At 55.4% G+C, this 18,332-nt stretch overlaps 1 protein-coding gene and 1 long non-coding RNA gene across 4 annotated transcripts in view; one reads left to right on the plus strand and one right to left on the minus strand.

The window, feature by feature from the left end:
* The window catches only part of LOC137761920 (uncharacterized), a 20,597-nt gene extending 19,257 nt beyond the window's left edge, over positions 1-1,340 (minus strand). For both annotated transcript variants that reach the window (XR_011073469.1, XR_011073468.1), the window contains exon 1: positions 1,191-1,340. This is a non-coding gene — a long non-coding RNA (uncharacterized lncRNA). The remainder of the gene's footprint in view (positions 1-1,190) is intronic.
* NBL1 (NBL1, DAN family BMP antagonist) lies at positions 273-11,918 on the plus strand. 2 transcript variants are annotated; one of them, XM_068539050.1, is made up of 4 exons: positions 273-422; positions 8,517-8,752; positions 8,877-8,988; positions 10,396-11,918. In XM_068539050.1, exons 2-4 carry the CDS (start codon positions 8,586-8,588, stop codon positions 10,645-10,647), a joined length of 531 nt encoding a protein of 176 aa, XP_068395151.1. In that variant the 5' UTR covers positions 273-422; positions 8,517-8,585; the 3' UTR covers positions 10,648-11,918. The 2 variants fall into 2 exon arrangements, with proteins under 2 accessions (XP_068395151.1, XP_068395152.1); XM_068539051.1 differs by having other exon boundaries at positions 8,558-8,752.
* The last annotated feature ends 6,414 nt before the right edge of the window (positions 11,919-18,332 follow it).

Consider the following 18,332-nt stretch of genomic DNA (forward strand, 5'->3'; position numbering starts at 1 on the left):
GCCGCGCCGTCGGACCGCGCCGGAGCCCGGCCCGGGGCTCGAGGGCGACGGGGAGAAGGGGCCGGGGCCCCGGGCGGCTGAGGCGCCCCCTCCTGCGCGCCCGGAGGGAGCGGCCCAGCGCGCCCGCCCGCTCTTTCTTTTTCGCGTCCCTCCCTCCACTGCCCCCGCCCTCGCTCCCTATTTGGAGCGGAGACACCCCTGACGTCGGAGCCGCTCGGCTCGCCGCTCCCCCGCACCGCGCGCCCGCCCGGGGCCGCAGACAGCGCGCAGCGCAGCCCAGCCGAGCCTCGCGGGGCCGCCGCCAGCCCTGCCGGCCGCCTCCCCGAGCCTCCCGGGGGCGCCGCGCCTGCCTCCCGCGGCCCGCAGACAGCTCCGCAGGAACCGGCGGGCGCGCCGCGCTCCCCACCGCCGCCGCGCGCGCGGTAAGTCCCGCCCGGGCCGGCACGCGGGCGCCCAGCTTCCAGAGGCTTCGGCCGCAGGCGCAGCGCCGCGCCCCCGGCCCTCCCGCCGGCCCAGGGCACCGTGCGGAGGCGCCGCCGCCGAGCCCGGGAGCGCGGGGGGCTCGGGGCGCCGGGGCTGGGGACGTGGGCGCGGCACGGGGTGGCCAGGGAGCACCGAGCCGGTCCCCCGACTCAACGGGGGTTTCCATTTCTCGGTAGGAGTTCCGCGGCCAAGAGAGAAAGGGAGGGAGATGCGCGGCCGAGAGAAAGCCGGGCGGGTCGAGGGCGGGTCGGGCCGCGCGGCCGCCGGGGCAGCGCCCGGAGCTCGGCCGCGGGGCTCGCGCGTCCCCGCTGCTCTGTCCGGGCCTCGCCGCGCCGCGAGCCTCTCCACTCCCGTACGTTTCTGCCTCCTTTTTGTCTCTCTCTGTGTTTCTCCCCATCTGCCTGTCTCCCCATCTGCCTGTCTCTCTATTTCCGTTCCTCTCTTTCTCTGGTTCTGTCCCTTTCTTTCTGTTTCTCCGTTTCTGCCTGTTTTCCATTTCCCTGGGTTTGTGCCTCTGCCTTTATGTTTTCTCTCCGTCTCTCCGCCTGCCCCGCTGTGGGAGTCTCTCTCTGAGTTCCTGCGTCTTCCTGGTCCCCCGCCCTCAATATCGGACAGCGCCCCCAGCCCGTGTCGGAGGCACGGGGCCCCCACCGGGGCTCGTGAATAGTTTCCTAGACCTGGTAAAAGAAGCGAAACCCTCCCCTTACCTTCCGCCTGCCCCGGGGGACTGGCCTGGGTCATCCCCCTGGAACTGAGTCTGGGGCAGGGAAGCCAGCCTTTCCGGGGGCTCAGTTTTCGTAAGAGTTCCACCCCTGCGAGGCGGCCTGGACAACTGGGCCGTGCCGCCGGCCACCTGCCCGCCCCGCTCCCTGGGCGGGGCGATTCTGATCTTTTACAAGCCGCAGTAAAGGGGGCAGCTGGCCGCCTTGGCGTGGCCAGGGGGGTGGCCGGCACCCGGGGAGAAGGGCACATTTTCAGGCTTTCCGAGGTCCTCGCCCAGCTGGAGGACACCAGCCTGTAACTACGGGAACCCCAGGAAAACAGAGGTCAGGGCCGGAGGCCAAAGGCTGGGCGCTGGCGGGGGATGGGGGTGGGGAAGCAATTTGTCAACAAGGAGCCCCTCACCCTTTGTTACTGTGGAAACCACCAGCCTCCTGAAACTCCTCCAGATGCTGGGGCCGCTTGGGTGTGGTTTGCCTTTGGTTGGGGCCAAAGAAAAGGCGAGGCTGGAGCATTTCGTCGGTGACCCCCCCCATCCCCACCCTTGCGAGCTGGACCTCCTTCTCTTGGGCCTGTGTGCTGGAGGGTGGGCCCAGGAGGATGTGCTGTGCATTAGCCGCGTATATCTTCATCCTTTTAGAGTGAAATTTCCAACTGAGTTCGCTCCTTCTCCCCACCCCCACCCCCCAAGGGTCGCAGGCTGCGGGAGCGGGCAGGGATGCTGGTGAAGTCTGCAGTGGGACTTCTGCTGAGCAGATGTGTAGGCCGGCCCTGCAGCAGCTCATTAGCATCGATTTGTTTTGGAGACAGTTTTCGGTCAGGAGGGTCTGCGGGCAGGCGGGCCGTGGTCTGGGCTGGGGGGCTGTAGCCAGGGAGGTGGGGCTGCTTGGCAGAGATGGGCAGGCCTTTGGGGCATGGGCTTGGCCCTTCGTGTCCGCCCCTGGACGGTTGGTTCATGCTCTGCCAGCGCTGACGGAAGGAAGGAAGCCACCCTGTGGTGACTGGGGTCATGGAATCACAGTGGCCTTAAGCAGCGCGCTGGAGCCAGGCTCCTCTTGAGGGAATCTGCTAAGATGGACTTTCCCAGGCCGTGCTTCCCATTTCACAGGGGCAAATGGGAGGCCTGGGCAGGTGAAGCGAGTGGTCAGTGGCCTCTAAGCACTGTGCTGTCCTGCCTCCAGGCGCGCAGGGAGTCGGCGGATGAGCTTGGGCCTGAACTTGTCCTTGGACCCCAGAGTGGGCCTGCTGAGCTGATCAGGGCTGGGGTCTGACCCTGGCTCACCCCTCCCTTCCGTTGCACCATTCAAGGAAGTCCCCTGCACTCATTCCAAGACCTGCGGTGGTTGCCTCACTCCTGCTGATCCCCAAGCCTAGGGCCGCGGCCGCAGATGCCACACCCTCTGCACCCAGCAGCATGTACGGCCCGGCAGCCAGGCCCAGCCTGTTTGCTCGAAGTTGCTGGTCTTTCCGGGACCCTTTCCCTTCAGTCAGTGGCCCAAGAATTAGAGTCTGAGTGGGATCTTCCTCTCTGCTCCCACCCTGGCAGCACAGACAGTTCATAAAACCCTCGCCCAGCCATCATCTTGTTTGAGTTTCCCCTAAATCCATTTTCTTCAAGGCAGATGCAACCCTGGGGTTTAGATATTCTCAGGATGCATTCAGGATCCAGTGGGAGGGAGGGGGAGGGGGAGGGGAAAGGAGGGGAGGGCAAGGGGGGGTTGTGTGGGAAGGGGGGAGGGGGAGACAGAAGGGTGTGGGCAGAGTTCAGGGAGGGTGAGTAGCCCTGGGTGACTCAAAGCTAGCACTCGTAGTGAGGACCTCTGCTGAGGACATCCTGTGACAGGCGTCCTCTCCTGAAATTTCCATGCCCTCTTCAGTTTAATTCTCACAACTGCCCTAAGAGGCGGCTACCCCCACTTTGCAGGTGAGGAAACTGAGGCACAGAAAAGTTAAAAGGGCTGAGCTAGGGTTTGAACTGGGGTCTGTCACAGCCCGTTGTGAATAAAGGAGACCCAGAGCCGGCCCTTTGTGTGTGTCAGGGTGGGGCAGGGGAGGAGGAGAACAGGGAGAGGAAGGGACTGGGAGCATCTGGTCTGATAAGTTTGAAAAACAACTCACCACAAACCCCACATGCTTTCTGTGCGAATCCAGATGTCACCAGAGCCCACAGGTAGAAACTTCCATCTGAATCCGCTGGGGCCTTAGGTGGGAAGGATTTCCAGAGGAGGTTACGGAAAGCAGAAGTTAAAGTTGGGGAGAGGCTTGCCTTCTTCTAACCATTTGCTGGCCCTGCCCTCCAGCTGCTCCCACACCAGGCTGGTTGCTGGGAACCGAAGGCCTGGTGTGTGCGTGTGTGTGTGTGTGTGTGTGTGTGTGTGTGTGTGTGTGTGTGTTTGGGGGTGAGTGGGCCATTGTACCAAGAAAATTCTGGTGTACTTGGCCTTAAGGACCCTGAATATTCAGATTTATCCCAAAGAGGAAACAGGGAGGGTGATTATTCACTTGTTTTACTAAATCGACTCCTTGCTGTGCAATGGGTGCTCTACGGTGGGTGCGGACGGGCCAGAGGTCTTCCTTGAAATCTAGGCCCCTCTGGTGAATTTCAGGTTTGATTCCAGGCACTAAGCCTAGGCAGTGGGGTGGGTGGCCCCTGTCTGCATTGCTGTTACAGGGGACCCTTCCCTGAGGAGTTGGGGGGCTCTTGACCTGGCTGGTCCTCAGAATCATGTGGGAGTGGATACAGATGCCTGGGTTGCACCCCACAACCCAGAGTGTGGGGTCGGGATATCGAGGGGTGGGGCCCGGGCTTCTGAGTTGTTGGCAAGCATCTCAGGGAAGATGCTAGGTTCTGGTAGGCGTGAAACGTAGAGAGGACCCCACAGGCCCGACCCCGGAGCCTGTGTTCTTGCTGCCCCACCCCCGTCCTTCCCCAGGAAGCTGCCAGGGCAGGTGCCCTGTGTCTGCTCACTGCCCTCGTCCCCTGCGTGGGAGACATGGGCCGTCACTTCCTTGCTCTGTGCCTCAGTTTCCACGGGGCTGGAGTGGGTCGGCTGTGTCCCCTCCCCTCCCCCAGGGGCCATCTTTCTGTGTTGTTGGCAGCCTCAGATGTGTCAGGTGTCGGCACAAGGCCTCTGAGGGTCCGGAGGGCTTAGATTGGGGAGTGGACGGTGGGCTGGTAGGAAGGTACCCACCTTGGGCTGAGGGTGCCCCGATTGTGGCCTCCCCACAACTTGGAGGAAGGGCGGCGCTGTACCTTCCCCAAGGCTCCAGGGAGCCAGGGGTCGGCCTCGGCCGCATGCTCCTCTGCAGGGGAGTCCACGCTGGGATTTGAACTCCGCCCCATGGGGCGCCCATGCTTCCAACCCTGGCTGTGGCTGAGCCCCGCAGTGCTGACGGGGGTAAGAGACGCAGCTGCTGCGGCGGGAAGCCCTGGCCTCTCGCTTGCTCCAGATCATTCCCCGTCACCTTGTCTTCCTCTTCTGTGAAACTCTTGGTGGTTACCCTGCTGCTGTCCAGTTCAGATCTCAGCTCTAGTGAATGCTAACTGTGTCAGCGTGAGCAAATCTCTTAACCTCCCTGTGCCTCGGTTTCTTCATCTGTAAAATGGGGGAAATACCGTATCTATCTCCTAGGGTTGTTGTAAGGACCGAATAAGTGAATATACATAAAAGCCTTAGAACGGTACCTGGCCCACAGTTAGGAGCAGCTCTTACGACTGGGAGGCTGGGAGGGGTGTGCTGGGCGGATACCCATAAACCCCCTCTCCTGGCCTTGCCCGTGCAGTTCCCTCAACCACGGGTAACTAACTGTACTCCTGAGTTCAATCCAGAATTGAGAATCTCTCCTCCCCCGGCCCCTCCAGCTGTCTGACTGCCCCGCACTGAACAGCTGCTTCCTCTTCACCCACCTCCCTCGACCTCCCCTCCAGGCTCTGCGCTCCCCAGGCCCCCACCCTCGCCGCCCTCTCCGCCCTCCTAGAAGGTGCCTGGTAAACCGGTGTCAAACTGCAGGGAACCGCCTGGCCTGGGGAAGGGCATTGCTTGGCCTGACTTGCTGGGGGCCTCGGGACAACCCCTCTGCAAAGCAAGAGGATCGGCTTGGGGGATCCCCTTCCCGCCCTGGCGTTCTGGGACTCCCGTGACTTGTCGTGTGACCTTCAGGGCGGGAGGAAGGGATGAGAATCTGGGTGAGGCTCTCGAGTCTCAGGAAGGAAGGTCCGACTGCTGGATCGAATCAAAAAAAAAAAAAAAAAAAAAAATCAGCTGAGCTGCTGCCTGAAAAAACAAAACACAAGCCAACAAAAAATAAAACCTGCTAGCAAAGGGCCGAGTCCAGTGTGAAGGGGGGGCAGCAGGGGTTCTTGGGGGCCGGGTGGGAGGGTGGGCGGCGGGTGGGTGTGTATGCGAGACCGGCCCGGCGTCCCCCCTGGCTCCTGCTCCAGCGTCCAGCTTTGGCTCTGATGCCGGCCCAGCCTCCCCACCATCCCCCAGGGGGAAGGCAACTGGCCTGAGTTGGGTCCCTGCTGGGTGCTGGGTGCTTTCATCGCATCCTCCCAGTCATTTTCAAGGAGAGGGCTCTGCTCCCCGTTTTAGGGCTGAGGTAGGTGGGTGCAGAGAGGTGGACTGTACTTCCGGAAGTCACGCAGCTCCTAGGTGGGAGGCCTGGGACTTGAACTTAGGAGGCTCCCGGGGCCATGCTTCGGCTGGAGCTCAGGGCTGCTGGCCTGGGGAGGCTGAGTGCGGCCTGGCCCCTCCTCTGAGGTCACGGCCAGGGCTTGGTGAGAGGCCGGGCCTGGTGGGTTGGGTTATAGCACCCGCTCTGTGGGCCCAGCTGACCTTTAGCTGTGCCCTAGAGAGGGGGGTAGAGAAGGGAGGTGGCCTTCTGCCTCAGTTTATCTCATTTCCCCTCAGCGTCTGCTACAACCTGACGCATGATAACCAGTCCTCACCCTCCAGGCCAGTGACTCCCCTGAAACACTCACCGGTGTCCCGTCTCCCCCTACACCTTGTTATTAACCTCAACCCCCATTTCAACTCCGCTCCCCCTTAGCCTGGTCCGGGCCCGTAGCGTCAGTCCTAACCTCTCCTAATCCCAACCCCTCCTAATCCCAACCCCAAGCCAGCCCCAGCGCTCATCTCCAGGCTGCTTTCATTACAACCTCAGGCTCCGTTCCCGGTCCTAAGGAAACCTAACATCACCCCCTGCCCCACCTGACCTGGCCTTCCTGAGGAATCCTGATGGAGTCAGGCATAGGACAAAAGTCCCCGGACCTCTCTGAGGTCTCTAGGGGCCGGTCTCGCCTGGGGAGGCCCAGGGAGCTCTGGCCTTAGGTGGGTCTCCGCTGGTGTGCTACGGTGGTCGGACCCTGGTGCAGAGGCTAATTCCCCAGGGACAGAAAAGGACCTGGTTGGGGTGAGAAAGCCTCCTGGATGCTAAGGGTGTTGAAAAATTAGGTTGCCAGTTAGGAACAAGTCCATTCTATTTTCTTAGGATGTGGTTGTACTGAAAACATGGGCTTTGCTGCCCACCTTGTGAGTGAGACCGGAAATGCGTGGGTGAGAGCCTGGGTCATGACACAGACTCCCTTGGGATGGGGCAGACGGTCTGGACTCACCTCCCACTGCTCTCCCCGCTTCACCCCTCCCCACTGGGCTGGGAGCAGGGGTCACCCAGGCATTGAGATGCAGTGAGATGGGACTTGTCTCTGCTTCCAGAGACCTCCTGCAGGGAGAAGGGGCAGGACCTGAGCAAAACTTGCTGGATGGAGAGAGCGGAGCGCTGCGGAGGTGGTCACAGCTCTGCAGGCCGGCCTGGACCCTCCCTGCAAGCCCAGCTGAGTCAGCCCACGTAGTTAGCCTGCAGGAGCGGGCAAGATCCCCCAACACCTCTCACTTCCCAACTTTTTACCAAATACCTGCCATTTCAGCAGAAGGTGGGCTGAGGGTAGCGTTGTTCTGAATGGGATTTCCAGCCCTGAGCCAGCCTGACCAGTACTGGGCATCTGTGGGACCAGTGGGACCATACTTGGCCCTTGCTCCCAATTCAGCCCCACCCAGGACCCTCTGGGGACTGTCCCAAGACACAGAATCCCAGTCTGACCGAGCTGGACCGCTTCTTAAGCCTGGCCTGCATATCAGAACCACCCTGGAAGCTCGTAAAAAAAGTAGAATCCCACCCCACCCTAGAACTTTCACTTCACTAGTCCTCAGGGAATTCTGACGCTCTACCAGGTTTGGAAACCACCAGTCCAGGGCACCCCACTCATTTCCCAGGTGGGGACACAGGCCACAGTGTCCAGGGTCCCACAGCCTGTGTGGATTCCAGACTCCCAGTCCAGTGCCTTTTCCCCAATGTCCTGCCCCCAGAGGACCCCTTTGTGAGCATTGCCCTCATTTCCGAATTTCTCTGAAGCCTCCCTCCTCCACAATTCTTGCAGTGGGAGAGTGGGTGAAACCTACAGAAGATGAAGTTGGGGAACATTGGGAAAATCCCCTTTGAGTCAATGCTTGTGACACACACTCTGCCCTGCACCGCCATCTCCTGACAGGTTCTGGTATTGCCTTATTAGTGCCTCGCTCCATCCAATTCACAGAGGGTCAAGCCCTTGGCTTGGATTGCCTTGCCTCTTGTTTGACTCAGGGGTGAGGTTGGAGCTGGAGATAGTGATGTGTGTGTAGACTCAGGGCTTGGGGCTCTGATGGGGCATCCAAACGAGAAGTACAGTCTAGTTAGGGTTAGTTTTTTCACCTGAGGTCCACCCATCCAAGGTGGCACAAGAATTCACAGTGACATGAAGATGGTTAGCTTTGCTGAGAACCGTGGCAACATGTCCAGGAGACCTGCTGGCTGGCCAGCCCCTCAAGGACCCACAACATCACAGTGAGGAGGGAGCTAATGATTGTTCAGTACTCAACAGGGTGCTTGGAAACTGAGTGTCTGGCTTAGTACTTGCAATAATCATTGCCACACACAGCAATCACCATCCCCCTTTAGATGAAGCAAGTGAGGCACAGAGATAAAAAGTAACTTGCTCAAAGCTACAAAGTAAGTTATAAAGATAACTAACACATCTGGAATGTGTATTATCTGCCAGTCTCTCTGCTCAGGTCTTTTCATGAAATCCCTTGTTTAATCTCCATGATACCCATCTGATGCTCGTACTATTAGCAGCCCCAGTTTTGAGGTTCATACAAGAGAAGTAACTTGTCCAAGATTGTGCTTGGCTAGTAAGTGGTAGAGGTAGGATTTAAACCCAGGCAGTCAGGTGTCAGAGCCCACGCTGTAACACCACTGCCCCCCTGCCCTCTACCCAGCCTCCTGGACCCTGCTGGCCTCACCTGCAGTCTGTACTCAGTTCAAGGGCTCCAAAGGTCACGGGCACGATGCTTCGGGTCCTGGTGGGGGCTGTCCTCCCCGCCATGCTGCTGGCTGCTCCACCGCCCATCAACAAGCTGGCACTGTTCCCGGACAAGAGCGCCTGGTGCGAGGCCAAGAACATCACCCAGATCGTGGGCCACAGCGGCTGTGAGGCCAAGTCCATCCAGAACAGGTGGGATCCCGGGGTGGTGGGTGGAAGGGATGAGGACACGGGCCCAGGGGGGAGGAAGAGGACAGGGCTGCCCATTCTTGCCTCCACCGTGGTGACACGGACACGGCGGGCTCTCCTCCCACAGGGCGTGCCTGGGACAGTGCTTCAGCTACAGCGTTCCCAATACCTTCCCGCAGTCTACAGAGTCCCTGGTGCACTGCGACTCCTGCATGCCGGCCCAGTCCCTGTGGGAGATCGTGAGTACTGCTGCCCGCTGCTGCCCAGCTCCCGCCCAGAGCCGGCCCCGGCCTTGGCCACAAGTGCTTAGTGAGGCCCCACTGTGTGCAGGGTCCGAGCCTCGTGCTGGAGATACAGACATGGTCCTTGCCACGTGATGGCTCACAAGTCCGACACCAGCATGTACAGGACAAGAGCTCTTTCTGAAGCTCTGTTCTGATGTCAGTCACAGGCTGAAATCCTTTCGGTGGCTTCCCATCGTTATAGGATGAAACCAAAATCTTTGCCAGGCCCCATAAGGCCTGCCCACAAGGCATGGTCTGGCTCACCGGTCTTTCTAGCTTCATCTTGCCTCTCTCACCTTCTTCACTAGCTTGACCCCGACACCAATCCCACCTCCTTTCAGTCTCTCTTACCTACTCCGCTTAGGACCACCATGGGGCCTTTGCACATGCTGTTTTCCCTGTTTGGCATACCTTTCTCCTCCTCCCCCCCTAGTTAGATTCTAGTCATTCCTCTGCGCTTGGCTCAGGCATCATTTTCTCAGAACCCCTTTCCTGATCCCCCAGGCACTGTGTACCTCTGCTTTGAGCATCTGTCACACACACAGTTTTTCATCTGCATTTGGGTGATTTTGACAAGTCTGTTTTCTCTGCTAGACTCTGAGTTCCTTGAAGGACCATGCCTGTCCTTGTGTCCCCAGAGCTGGCATGGAGAAGGTGCTCTGTGGAAGGAGGGAGGGAGAGACAAGGAAGAAGGAAAGGAAAAAGAAAGGGCAGCTAGTGGTGCGACAACAGGGGAAGAGTGAACGCTAATGGGGCTCGTACAGGGCGAGCCTTGGCTGGGCGGGGTGGGGGGGTGTTGGGAGGGGCTCGTTGAGGAAGTGATGTCTGGGCTCGGGTCCAAAGGTTGAGTAGAAGTTAAGTGGGCAAAGTCTAGGGCGGTGGGGAGGGGGCAGGTGGGGCAAGGGCCTCCCAGGCAGAGGGAATGGCATGTGCGAAGTCTCAGGCAGATCAGGCAGGACAGAGTTGGCGGGAGGGGGGCAAGGTCAGGAGTGGAGAGAGAGGTCCGCCGGGGGTCAACCTCAAGGTCCTGGGTAGCCTGAGTCAGGAGTCGGTTTTTCTGCGCGAGCAGTGGGAGCCCTGAGGGGGTGAATTTCAGGCAGGGGCGGACCACTTGGGTCCCCTCAGGGTGCCCTCTGGCTACTGTGGGGATGGGCAGGAAAGTGGCAGGACGTGAGGAGACAGGTCAGGTGGCTCCTGCAGGGCCTCAGCCCCTCCCCCTGGATGGGCCCAGGTGTCCCAGGTGGGCTCAGGCTTCTGGGGTCTCTGGGATTCTTGGTCCCATGAGGAGTGTTACCCTTGGGGCCTTCCTGCCTGCCCCAGGCCCTTGGAAACCTCTCTCCCCTTCTCTCCTGCCCTCCGCAGGTGACCTTGGAGTGCCCTGGCCATGAGGAGGTGCCCAGGGTGGACAAGCTGGTGGAAAAGATCCTGCACTGCAGCTGCCAGGCATGCGGCAAGGAGCCCAGTCACGAGGGGCTGAGCGTCTACGTGCAGGGCGAGGACGCGCAGGGCTCCCAGCCCGGCCTCCACTCCCACCCACACCCTGGCGGGCAGACCCCCGAGCCCGAGGATCCCCCTGGGGCCCCCCACGCAGAGGAAGAGGGGGCTGAGGACTGAGGCCCCCGACTCTTCCTCCCCTCTCATTCCCTGTGGAATGTGGGGTCTCACCCTCCCGGGGAAGAGTTGGGGGAGAGGCTGAAGCCCCCCTTTGGCACTGGATGGACTTGGATTCAGACCTGAACTTGGAACGCTTCCCGGTTGCCACGGAGATCTGAAGGGGGTGGGACTGGCGCCAAGCTGCACAATTTAATATATTCACGAGTTGGGGGGAAGAAGCAGAGGTCTTCAGGGTTCTTTTTCGGAGGGGGGTTCTCTTCTTTTCTGCCTCCTAGACATGTGCCCTGGGGAGGGGGGATAGTTGGCTAAGCTGCTGAGTTGGGGTGAGGCCGTCCAAGACGCGCCAAGGCCCACACGGCCCCTCGGTGGGGCAGGGCCCTGGGGTGCAGATGGTGGCGCTGGGCCCTGCGCTGAGGTTGGGCGCCTTGCCAGCGGCAGCCCTGAGGCAGGGCTAGGAAGACCACTGGCAGAAGCAGGACACTCCAGCCCCACTGGCTTCCCCAAAGGCCTCGCACCCCTGTCCCCACGGCAGCTTCTCCCTGGTGGCACTGCGGTGGCCCTCCCTCAATGGCGTGGTTGGGAGTCAGGCCTGGGCAGGACCCTGCTGACTCACGGCCCTGGAGCTGGGAGCCAGGCTCCCTGCCTGCCTTGGCTTTCCGGGGGGCGGGAGGAAGGCGAGGGAGGAGGAGCCTTGCTGGGCCAGGGGGAGGGGATGACGCCCTGGACCAGAGAGCATCCTTGCCTCCTCGCCCTCTCCCAGATCTTAGCGCCTCTCCCTGCCCTCCCAGGTTCTAGGCCCCTCAAAGCTGATGGAGCCAGCCTCACCCTCTTGGGAAACTCTTTCTGAATATCTGATGGTGGGGAGGGGTCTCCCTTACCCAGAGGTTCCCAGGAGGGACCTGGGTGGGATGGATTCTGGATGAGCCTCAAGGAACGTGGAAGAGGAGGGGCGAGGGCTCGTGGGGCAGCTGTGTTCACTGGGGCTCTCCAGCTGCCTAGTCCCCTCCCCCCACTCCTCCCAGCTGCACTTTAGCCCTAGAGGGGGTGCGGGGCCCCGGGGGAGGGCTGGGCAGGCGGGCAGGGAAGAACGCCCCTCAGTACCCACAGCTGCCTGCGTCTGCTCTTCTGTCCCAGGGCCGCTGCCGGCCCCACCAACCAACCCTCTGCCTGGGGGTGCCCCGGCCCTCACGGCTATTCCGACAAGAGCTTCTGGAGCTTGTAACCAGTAGGATGGACCCCGAGTTTTCTCATGAATAAATTCGTTCAACACCTGTGTTCTCTTCCTCACAGGGCAGCCCTGCTGACTCAGGGCTCCCCAAGGGGAGGGAGTCAGGCTGCGTGCACATGGAGCCCTGAGCGCCCCTCCCCGCATCCTGGTGGTCTCACTTTCCCGCCGTGACATGCCCCCCCTGGCTCCTGGCTCCCGGCTCCCCACCTCCCGCCTCCGTCCTTGGCTGTCTGTTTCTGGCCTCGCATATACGTTGGCTGGGCCTCCAGAACCCCTTTTCTGTCTTTGACCTTTGATCCCTTAGGCCCATGACACGTCCTCACCCTCACGGTGACCCTGCGTCAGCCCTTCCCTGCACCCCAGCTGGCTTGGCCTCTGGAGAAGGGGAAACAGACAAAAACTAATGGTTAGAAATTGATATAGGAGGTGGGGTGCTGTACTAAGTACTTTATATCAATTAACTTGCTGAATCCCAACCACCACCCTACGATGCAGATACTGACCTCGTTTTACAGAGGAGGCATCTGAAGTACAGAGGGATGAAGTAATTTGCCCAGGGTTGAGAAGTGTCTCCAGTAGGACTTGAACCCAGGCAGTCTGGCTGAATCAGTCTTCTCGGTATAACCTTGGTAACTGCCGTTTGCTGACCACCTACTATGTGCCGGGCTGGGTGCTTGACAACTCTGGAGTCCCTTCCCCTTCACGATGACCCTATGGGTTTGAGATCATCACCTGCATGCAGCTGAGCTCGGGGGCCCCCCAGATTCTCCACTGAGACAGGGCTGGTGGGATGGGTGAGAGCTATGACTCTCTTTCTTCCTTGCACACATTGCTGTAACCACCAATACCAGGCAATTTATATATATTGTTTCTAATCCACGGAGGATCTTCATTTTGCAAATGTGAACTGAGGCCTTTATGCCCTGGGAGTGATTCCCCCAGGCTGGGAGGCAGCGGTGCGCGCGGATTCCAGTCTAGCGCCCTCTAATGATAACAGTTGCGTACTACACACACGATTTCCTCCGGATACCAAGCCTTCCCTTCATGGCAGCTCTGTACTGTTGTGTAGGTTGTGTACTTCCCAACTACAGAATGGCGCTTCTTGCGGTCGTGCAGGACACAACTATCCAGGGTTGTCCTGTGTCCTTTGATGTGGAATTGGGTCGGAGAAAAGTATATCTCTCCTGCACACAGACCTCAGGGACCTCTCAGTCAGGCAGGGATAAGCCCTGGCCATATTAACAGTCATTCTATACAGCTGGAGGTGGGAACTGACTGGAGGGCACAGAGAAAGTACTCAGAGACCAGGTCCAAATGAAGGACTTCCTGGGGTGGTGTCCTTGGTACTAGGCCTCTGAGACCTGAGCATCAACTTGGCAGGATGAGTCTTGGTCAGGAGCTGCCTTCATCCTGTGTATGGAACAAGGTGGGGTATAAATGGATAGATGTGTAAAGAAATTAATAAGAGCTGGTTGAAAAGGAGGCAGGCAGGTGGGTTGGCACGGCTGGTGGCAGGCCTGGAGTGCTAGCCAGAGTTCAGACTTCACTTTCATCGCAGTAAGAGCCCTGGAGGTGTCTGCACAGAACTGGGTTTCAGCGAGACGAAAAGAAGTCTTGTGGGAGGAGGAGGAGGGGGAGGCTGGAGACTGGCTGGAGACTGCAGTAGTCCAAGCAGGAGGTGATGGAGGCCAGAACTGGGTGGGGGCGGGGGAGGCCTAGGGAGGCAGGGCCATGGTAAAGAGGCGGGGCCACACAGGAGAGGTGCTGCTGATTGGATGTGGGAGCAGCGAGTGGGAAGAGCCAGATCTGCGAGAACAGAGAAGCACCTCTAGTTGTGCCGTTTTGCCAACGGGAGTGAGATGTGGATTAGTGACGGCCAATTTTTCTCTTCTCCAACCTCAAACTGAACCACCAAGACAGCCCAGAAGAAAAATTGAAGGTCCCCCTCCACCATTCTCCCCAATCTCCGCAAGGGTGGAGGGATTGAAAATCTTTACAAGGGATAAACACTGACACAGCACTGTCCACGCTGGCCCCTCTCCGGATGGGCGGGTAATTAGTACCGGCTTCCCCTCCTTGTTTGCCTATATAGAGCCGATAACTCCCATCTAGTTTTCCTCCCATGCTCTGAGCCTCTGGGAAAATCCTGTCTGCCTGGGTTCAAATCCTGGTAGGCTACTTCCTAGCTGCGTGATCTTGAGCAAGTCACTTAAAATCTCTGAGGCTCAGTTTTCCCATTAGTAAGTTGGGGAATAATGATCGCACCACCTCATTCCCAGGGTCGTGGGAATGAATCAATGTACATGTAGAGCTTGGAACAGTGCCTGGCATATAATAGAACCTCAATGAATGTCAGCCATTATAATAATTATTATTGAGAGTAAATGATTGGCCCACAACTGCTGGTGGTTGGGCTGATAGTTTTCTTCATTCATTCATTGAACATATATTTATGGCAACCTAATATGTGCTGAGAATACAACAGTGAACAAAGCAGACAAATCCCTACCCTCAGTTAACCAGTTGGTTAATGCCTCCTGCGAGAGCAGCTCTGAGCAGGCCTCACAACCTCCCTGGACCTTGGTTTCTCCATCTCTGTCATGAGGAGCTCTCCTTGGTCCCCTCTGTACTGACAGGCATGGAGATCTGGGACAGAGGACTTCCTAAGACTCAGCCGTCCCACTGTGGCACAAGCCTTCTCCTCTAGGGAGGGAGCACCCTGTGGCTAGAAGTAATAAAGAAAACACTGAGCATGCCTCTCTACCCCGAAATGTTAAGGACATCCAAGACTGTATTATTCTATGACCGAAATGACAAATTCAGGTGCGCACGCAGAACTTCTGAAAAGTTCTTAAATTCAAGATAATAACTGTGGCCACAAGGTGGCACCACCACCCAGGCCCAGTCTTGAAAAATTATTTTTTTTTTTTTTGAATTTTATTTTATTTATTATTTTATACAGCAGGTTCTTACTAGTTATCCATTTTATACATGTTAGTGTATACATGTCAATCCCAATCTCCCAATTCATCCCACCACCACCACCACACCCCCGCCACTTTCCCCACGTGGTGTCTATACGTTTGTTCTCTACATCTGTGTCTCTATTTCTGCCCTGCAAACCAGTTCATCTGTACCATTTTTCTAGGTTCCACATATATGCGTTAATATACGATATTTGTTTTTCTCTTTCTGACTTACTTCACTCTGTATGACAGTCTCTAGATCCATCCACGTCTCTACAAATGACCCAATTTCGTTCCTTTTTATGGCGGAGTAATATTCCATTGCATATATGTACCACATCTTCTTTATCCATTCATCTATTGATGGGCATTTAGGTTGCTTCCATGTCCTGGCTATTGTAAATAGTGCTTCAATGAACATTGGGGTGCATGTGTCTTTTTGAATTATGGTTTTCTCTGGGTATATGCCCAGGAGTAGGATTGCTGGGTCATATGGTAATTCTATTTTTAGTTTTTTAAGGAACCTCCATACTGTTCTCCATAGTGGCTGTATCAATTTACATTCCCACCAACAGTGTAAGAGGGTTCCCTTTTCTCCACACCCTCTCCAGCATTTGTTGTTTGTAGATTTTCTGATGATGGCCACTCTAACTGGTGTGCAGTGATACCCCATTGTAGTTTTGATTTGCATTTCTCTAATAATTAGTGATGTTGAGCAGCTTTTCATGTGCTTCTTGGCCATCTGTATGTCTTCTTTGGAGAAGTGTCTATTTAGGTGTTCTGCCCATTTTTGGATTGGGTTGTTTGTTTTTTTAATATTGAGCTGCATGAGCTGTTTATATATTTTGGAGATTAATCCTTTGTCCGTTGATTCGTTTGCAAATATTTTCTCCCATTCTGAGGGTTATCTTTTCATCTTGTTTGTAGTTTCCTTTGCTGTGCAAAAACTTTTAAGTTTCAAGAAACTTTTAAGTTTGAAACTTTTAAGTTTCAAAAGTTCATTAACTTTTAAGTTTCAAAGAGTGTTCTTCCTATGTTTTCCTCTAAGAGTTTTATAGTGTCCGGTCTTACATTTAGGTCTCTAATCCATTTTGAGCTTATTTTTGTGTATGGTGTTAGGGAGTGTTCTAATTTCATTCTTTTACATGTAGCTGTCCAGTTCTCCCAGCACCACTTATTGAAGAGACTGTCTTTTCTCCATTGGATATCCTTGCCTCCTTTGTCATAGATTAGGTGACCATAGGTGCGTGGGTTTATCTCTGGGCTTTCTATCCTGTTCCATTGATCTATATTTCTGTTTTTGTGCCAGTACCATATTGTCTTGATTACTGTAGCTTTGTAGTATAGTCTGAAGTCTGGGAGCCTGATTCCTCCAGCTCTGTTTTTTCCCCTCAAGACCGCTTTGGCTATTCGGGGTCTTTTGTGTCTCCATACAAATTTTAAGATTTTTTGTTCTGGTTCTGTAAAAAATGCCATTGGTAATTTGATAGGGATTGCACTGAATCTGTAGATTACTTTGGGTAGTAGAGTCATTTTCACAATATTGATTCTTCCAATCCAAGAATGTGGTATATCTCCCCATCTGTTTGTATCATCTTTAATTTCTTTCATCAGTGTCTTATAGTTTTCTGCATACAGGTCTTTTGTCTCCCTAGGTAGATTTATTCCTAGGTATTTTATTCTTTTAGTTGCAATGGTAAATGGGAGTGTTTGGTGTTGATTATAGCAAAGCACATCTCATAATATAACAAGCACCTGTTAATCTATCACACAGAATGAACAAATGCTAACATTTTTGGTCATGTTTTCTTTAGTTTTTTTTTCGGCCACGACGCGAGGCTTGCTGGGATCTTGGATCCCCGACCAGGGATCGAACCCAGCCCCAGAAGTGAAAGTGCCGAGTCCTAACCACTGGACCGCCAGGGAATTCCCTAGATTTAAAAAAATTATTCTATTCTATTCTATCTTATTTTATTATAGAAGTGTAGTTGATTTACAATGCTGTGCCAATCTCTGCTGTACAGCAAAGTGATTTAGTTATACACATATAGATGTTCTTTTTTTATATTCTTTTCCGTTATGGTTTATCACAGGATATTGAATATAGTTCCCTGTGCTATATATTAGGACCTTGTTGTTTATCCATGCTAAATGTAATAGTTTGCATCTACCAACCCCAAACTCCCAGTCCATCCCTCTCCCTCCCCCTAGTTTTTTGTGTTTTAAATAAAGGAATCAAACTGAAAGAGCTAAAGCAGAGGGACTGATATTCTAGTTCACTATATACTTTTAATTTTCACAAAGCTAAAATTTATCAGCCACCTCCCCTGTGCAAAATGGTTTAAATACTCATGCCATGTTTATCTCCACTACCCCAGTTTCATAGCAGCAGAGAAATGAAGAGGCTTTGCCAAGGTCACAGAGCAAGTAGCAGAATCAGGATTATGAACCCAGGTCACTGGGCTCCAAAGTGTGTTCCACACAGCACTTCTCAGCTTTGCTGTTGCTCACATCAAAAATCCCTGGGCTGAAGGAGTTACTGAAGAGCTGAATGCATTCCCGTTGTACAGATGGGAACACTGAGGCCAATAGCCAGCATTGACACAGCACTGTAAAATTTACAGGTGACACCAACAACCCTGTAAGTGGGTGCTGTATTGTTCTGCTAGTTATTGCAGAGGAGAAAACAGTGGCCCAAGGAGATGGAGTCGCCAACCCTAAGTCCACAGAGCTGGTTAGCAATGAAGCTGGGATCCCAAGTCTGGTCTTTCTGGTTCTCTGCCCAGTGCTTGGTATCCTGTTCCTTGAGGCACGACAGAAATTGTCACAGTGGTGCAGGTGGCGTTGGGAGGGAGAACAGTCCTCCTCCTGCTGCATAGACCCATCTGCAGGCAGGGCTGGGATTCTGGGTGCCAAATAGTGGTTTGTGGGGGAGCATGGGGGTGTGAAGGGTCTTGAAGATTCTCTACCTTGGGCACTGGGCAGACCCGAGTTTCAGTTCCACTTGATCACTAGCTGCTGGTGACCTTGAGTGAGGCCCTTGGCCTCTCTGAGCCCCAGTTTAACACCTACCTCTTAGCATTATTGTATTGGTAGGAATAGTATAATAAAGTTCCTGGAACACAGCAGGAACCTTAAACATGGGAGGTATTATTTTCCTGCTTCTGTGGAGGGGAAAAGACCCCCTTCTACCCTAGATTCTCTTTACATTCCTTTCCATTTCCTTTTTTTCTATAGCAATTATCACTCTATGACTACTTTAAACGTTTATTATGCTTATTATTGTATGTCTCCTTCCAATAGACTGTAAAATCAATGAAGTTGGATCTTTGTTTTGGTTACTGTAGTGTCCAGATTGGGCAAAACAGTGCCTGACACCCCGTAGGTGCTCAGTATAAATGTTTGTTGAATCCACAATATCAATCTGTGACATGTCAGGTAGAGACCCTTCTTAGTTCTGGTTGGGGGTGGGTGGAATACACAGCAGCGTT

The sequence above is a fragment of the Eschrichtius robustus genome, chromosome 3, assembly GCF_028021215.1.
Source record: "Eschrichtius robustus isolate mEscRob2 chromosome 3, mEscRob2.pri, whole genome shotgun sequence".
NCBI classification, from domain to species: Eukaryota; Metazoa; Chordata; class Mammalia; order Artiodactyla; family Eschrichtiidae; genus Eschrichtius; species Eschrichtius robustus.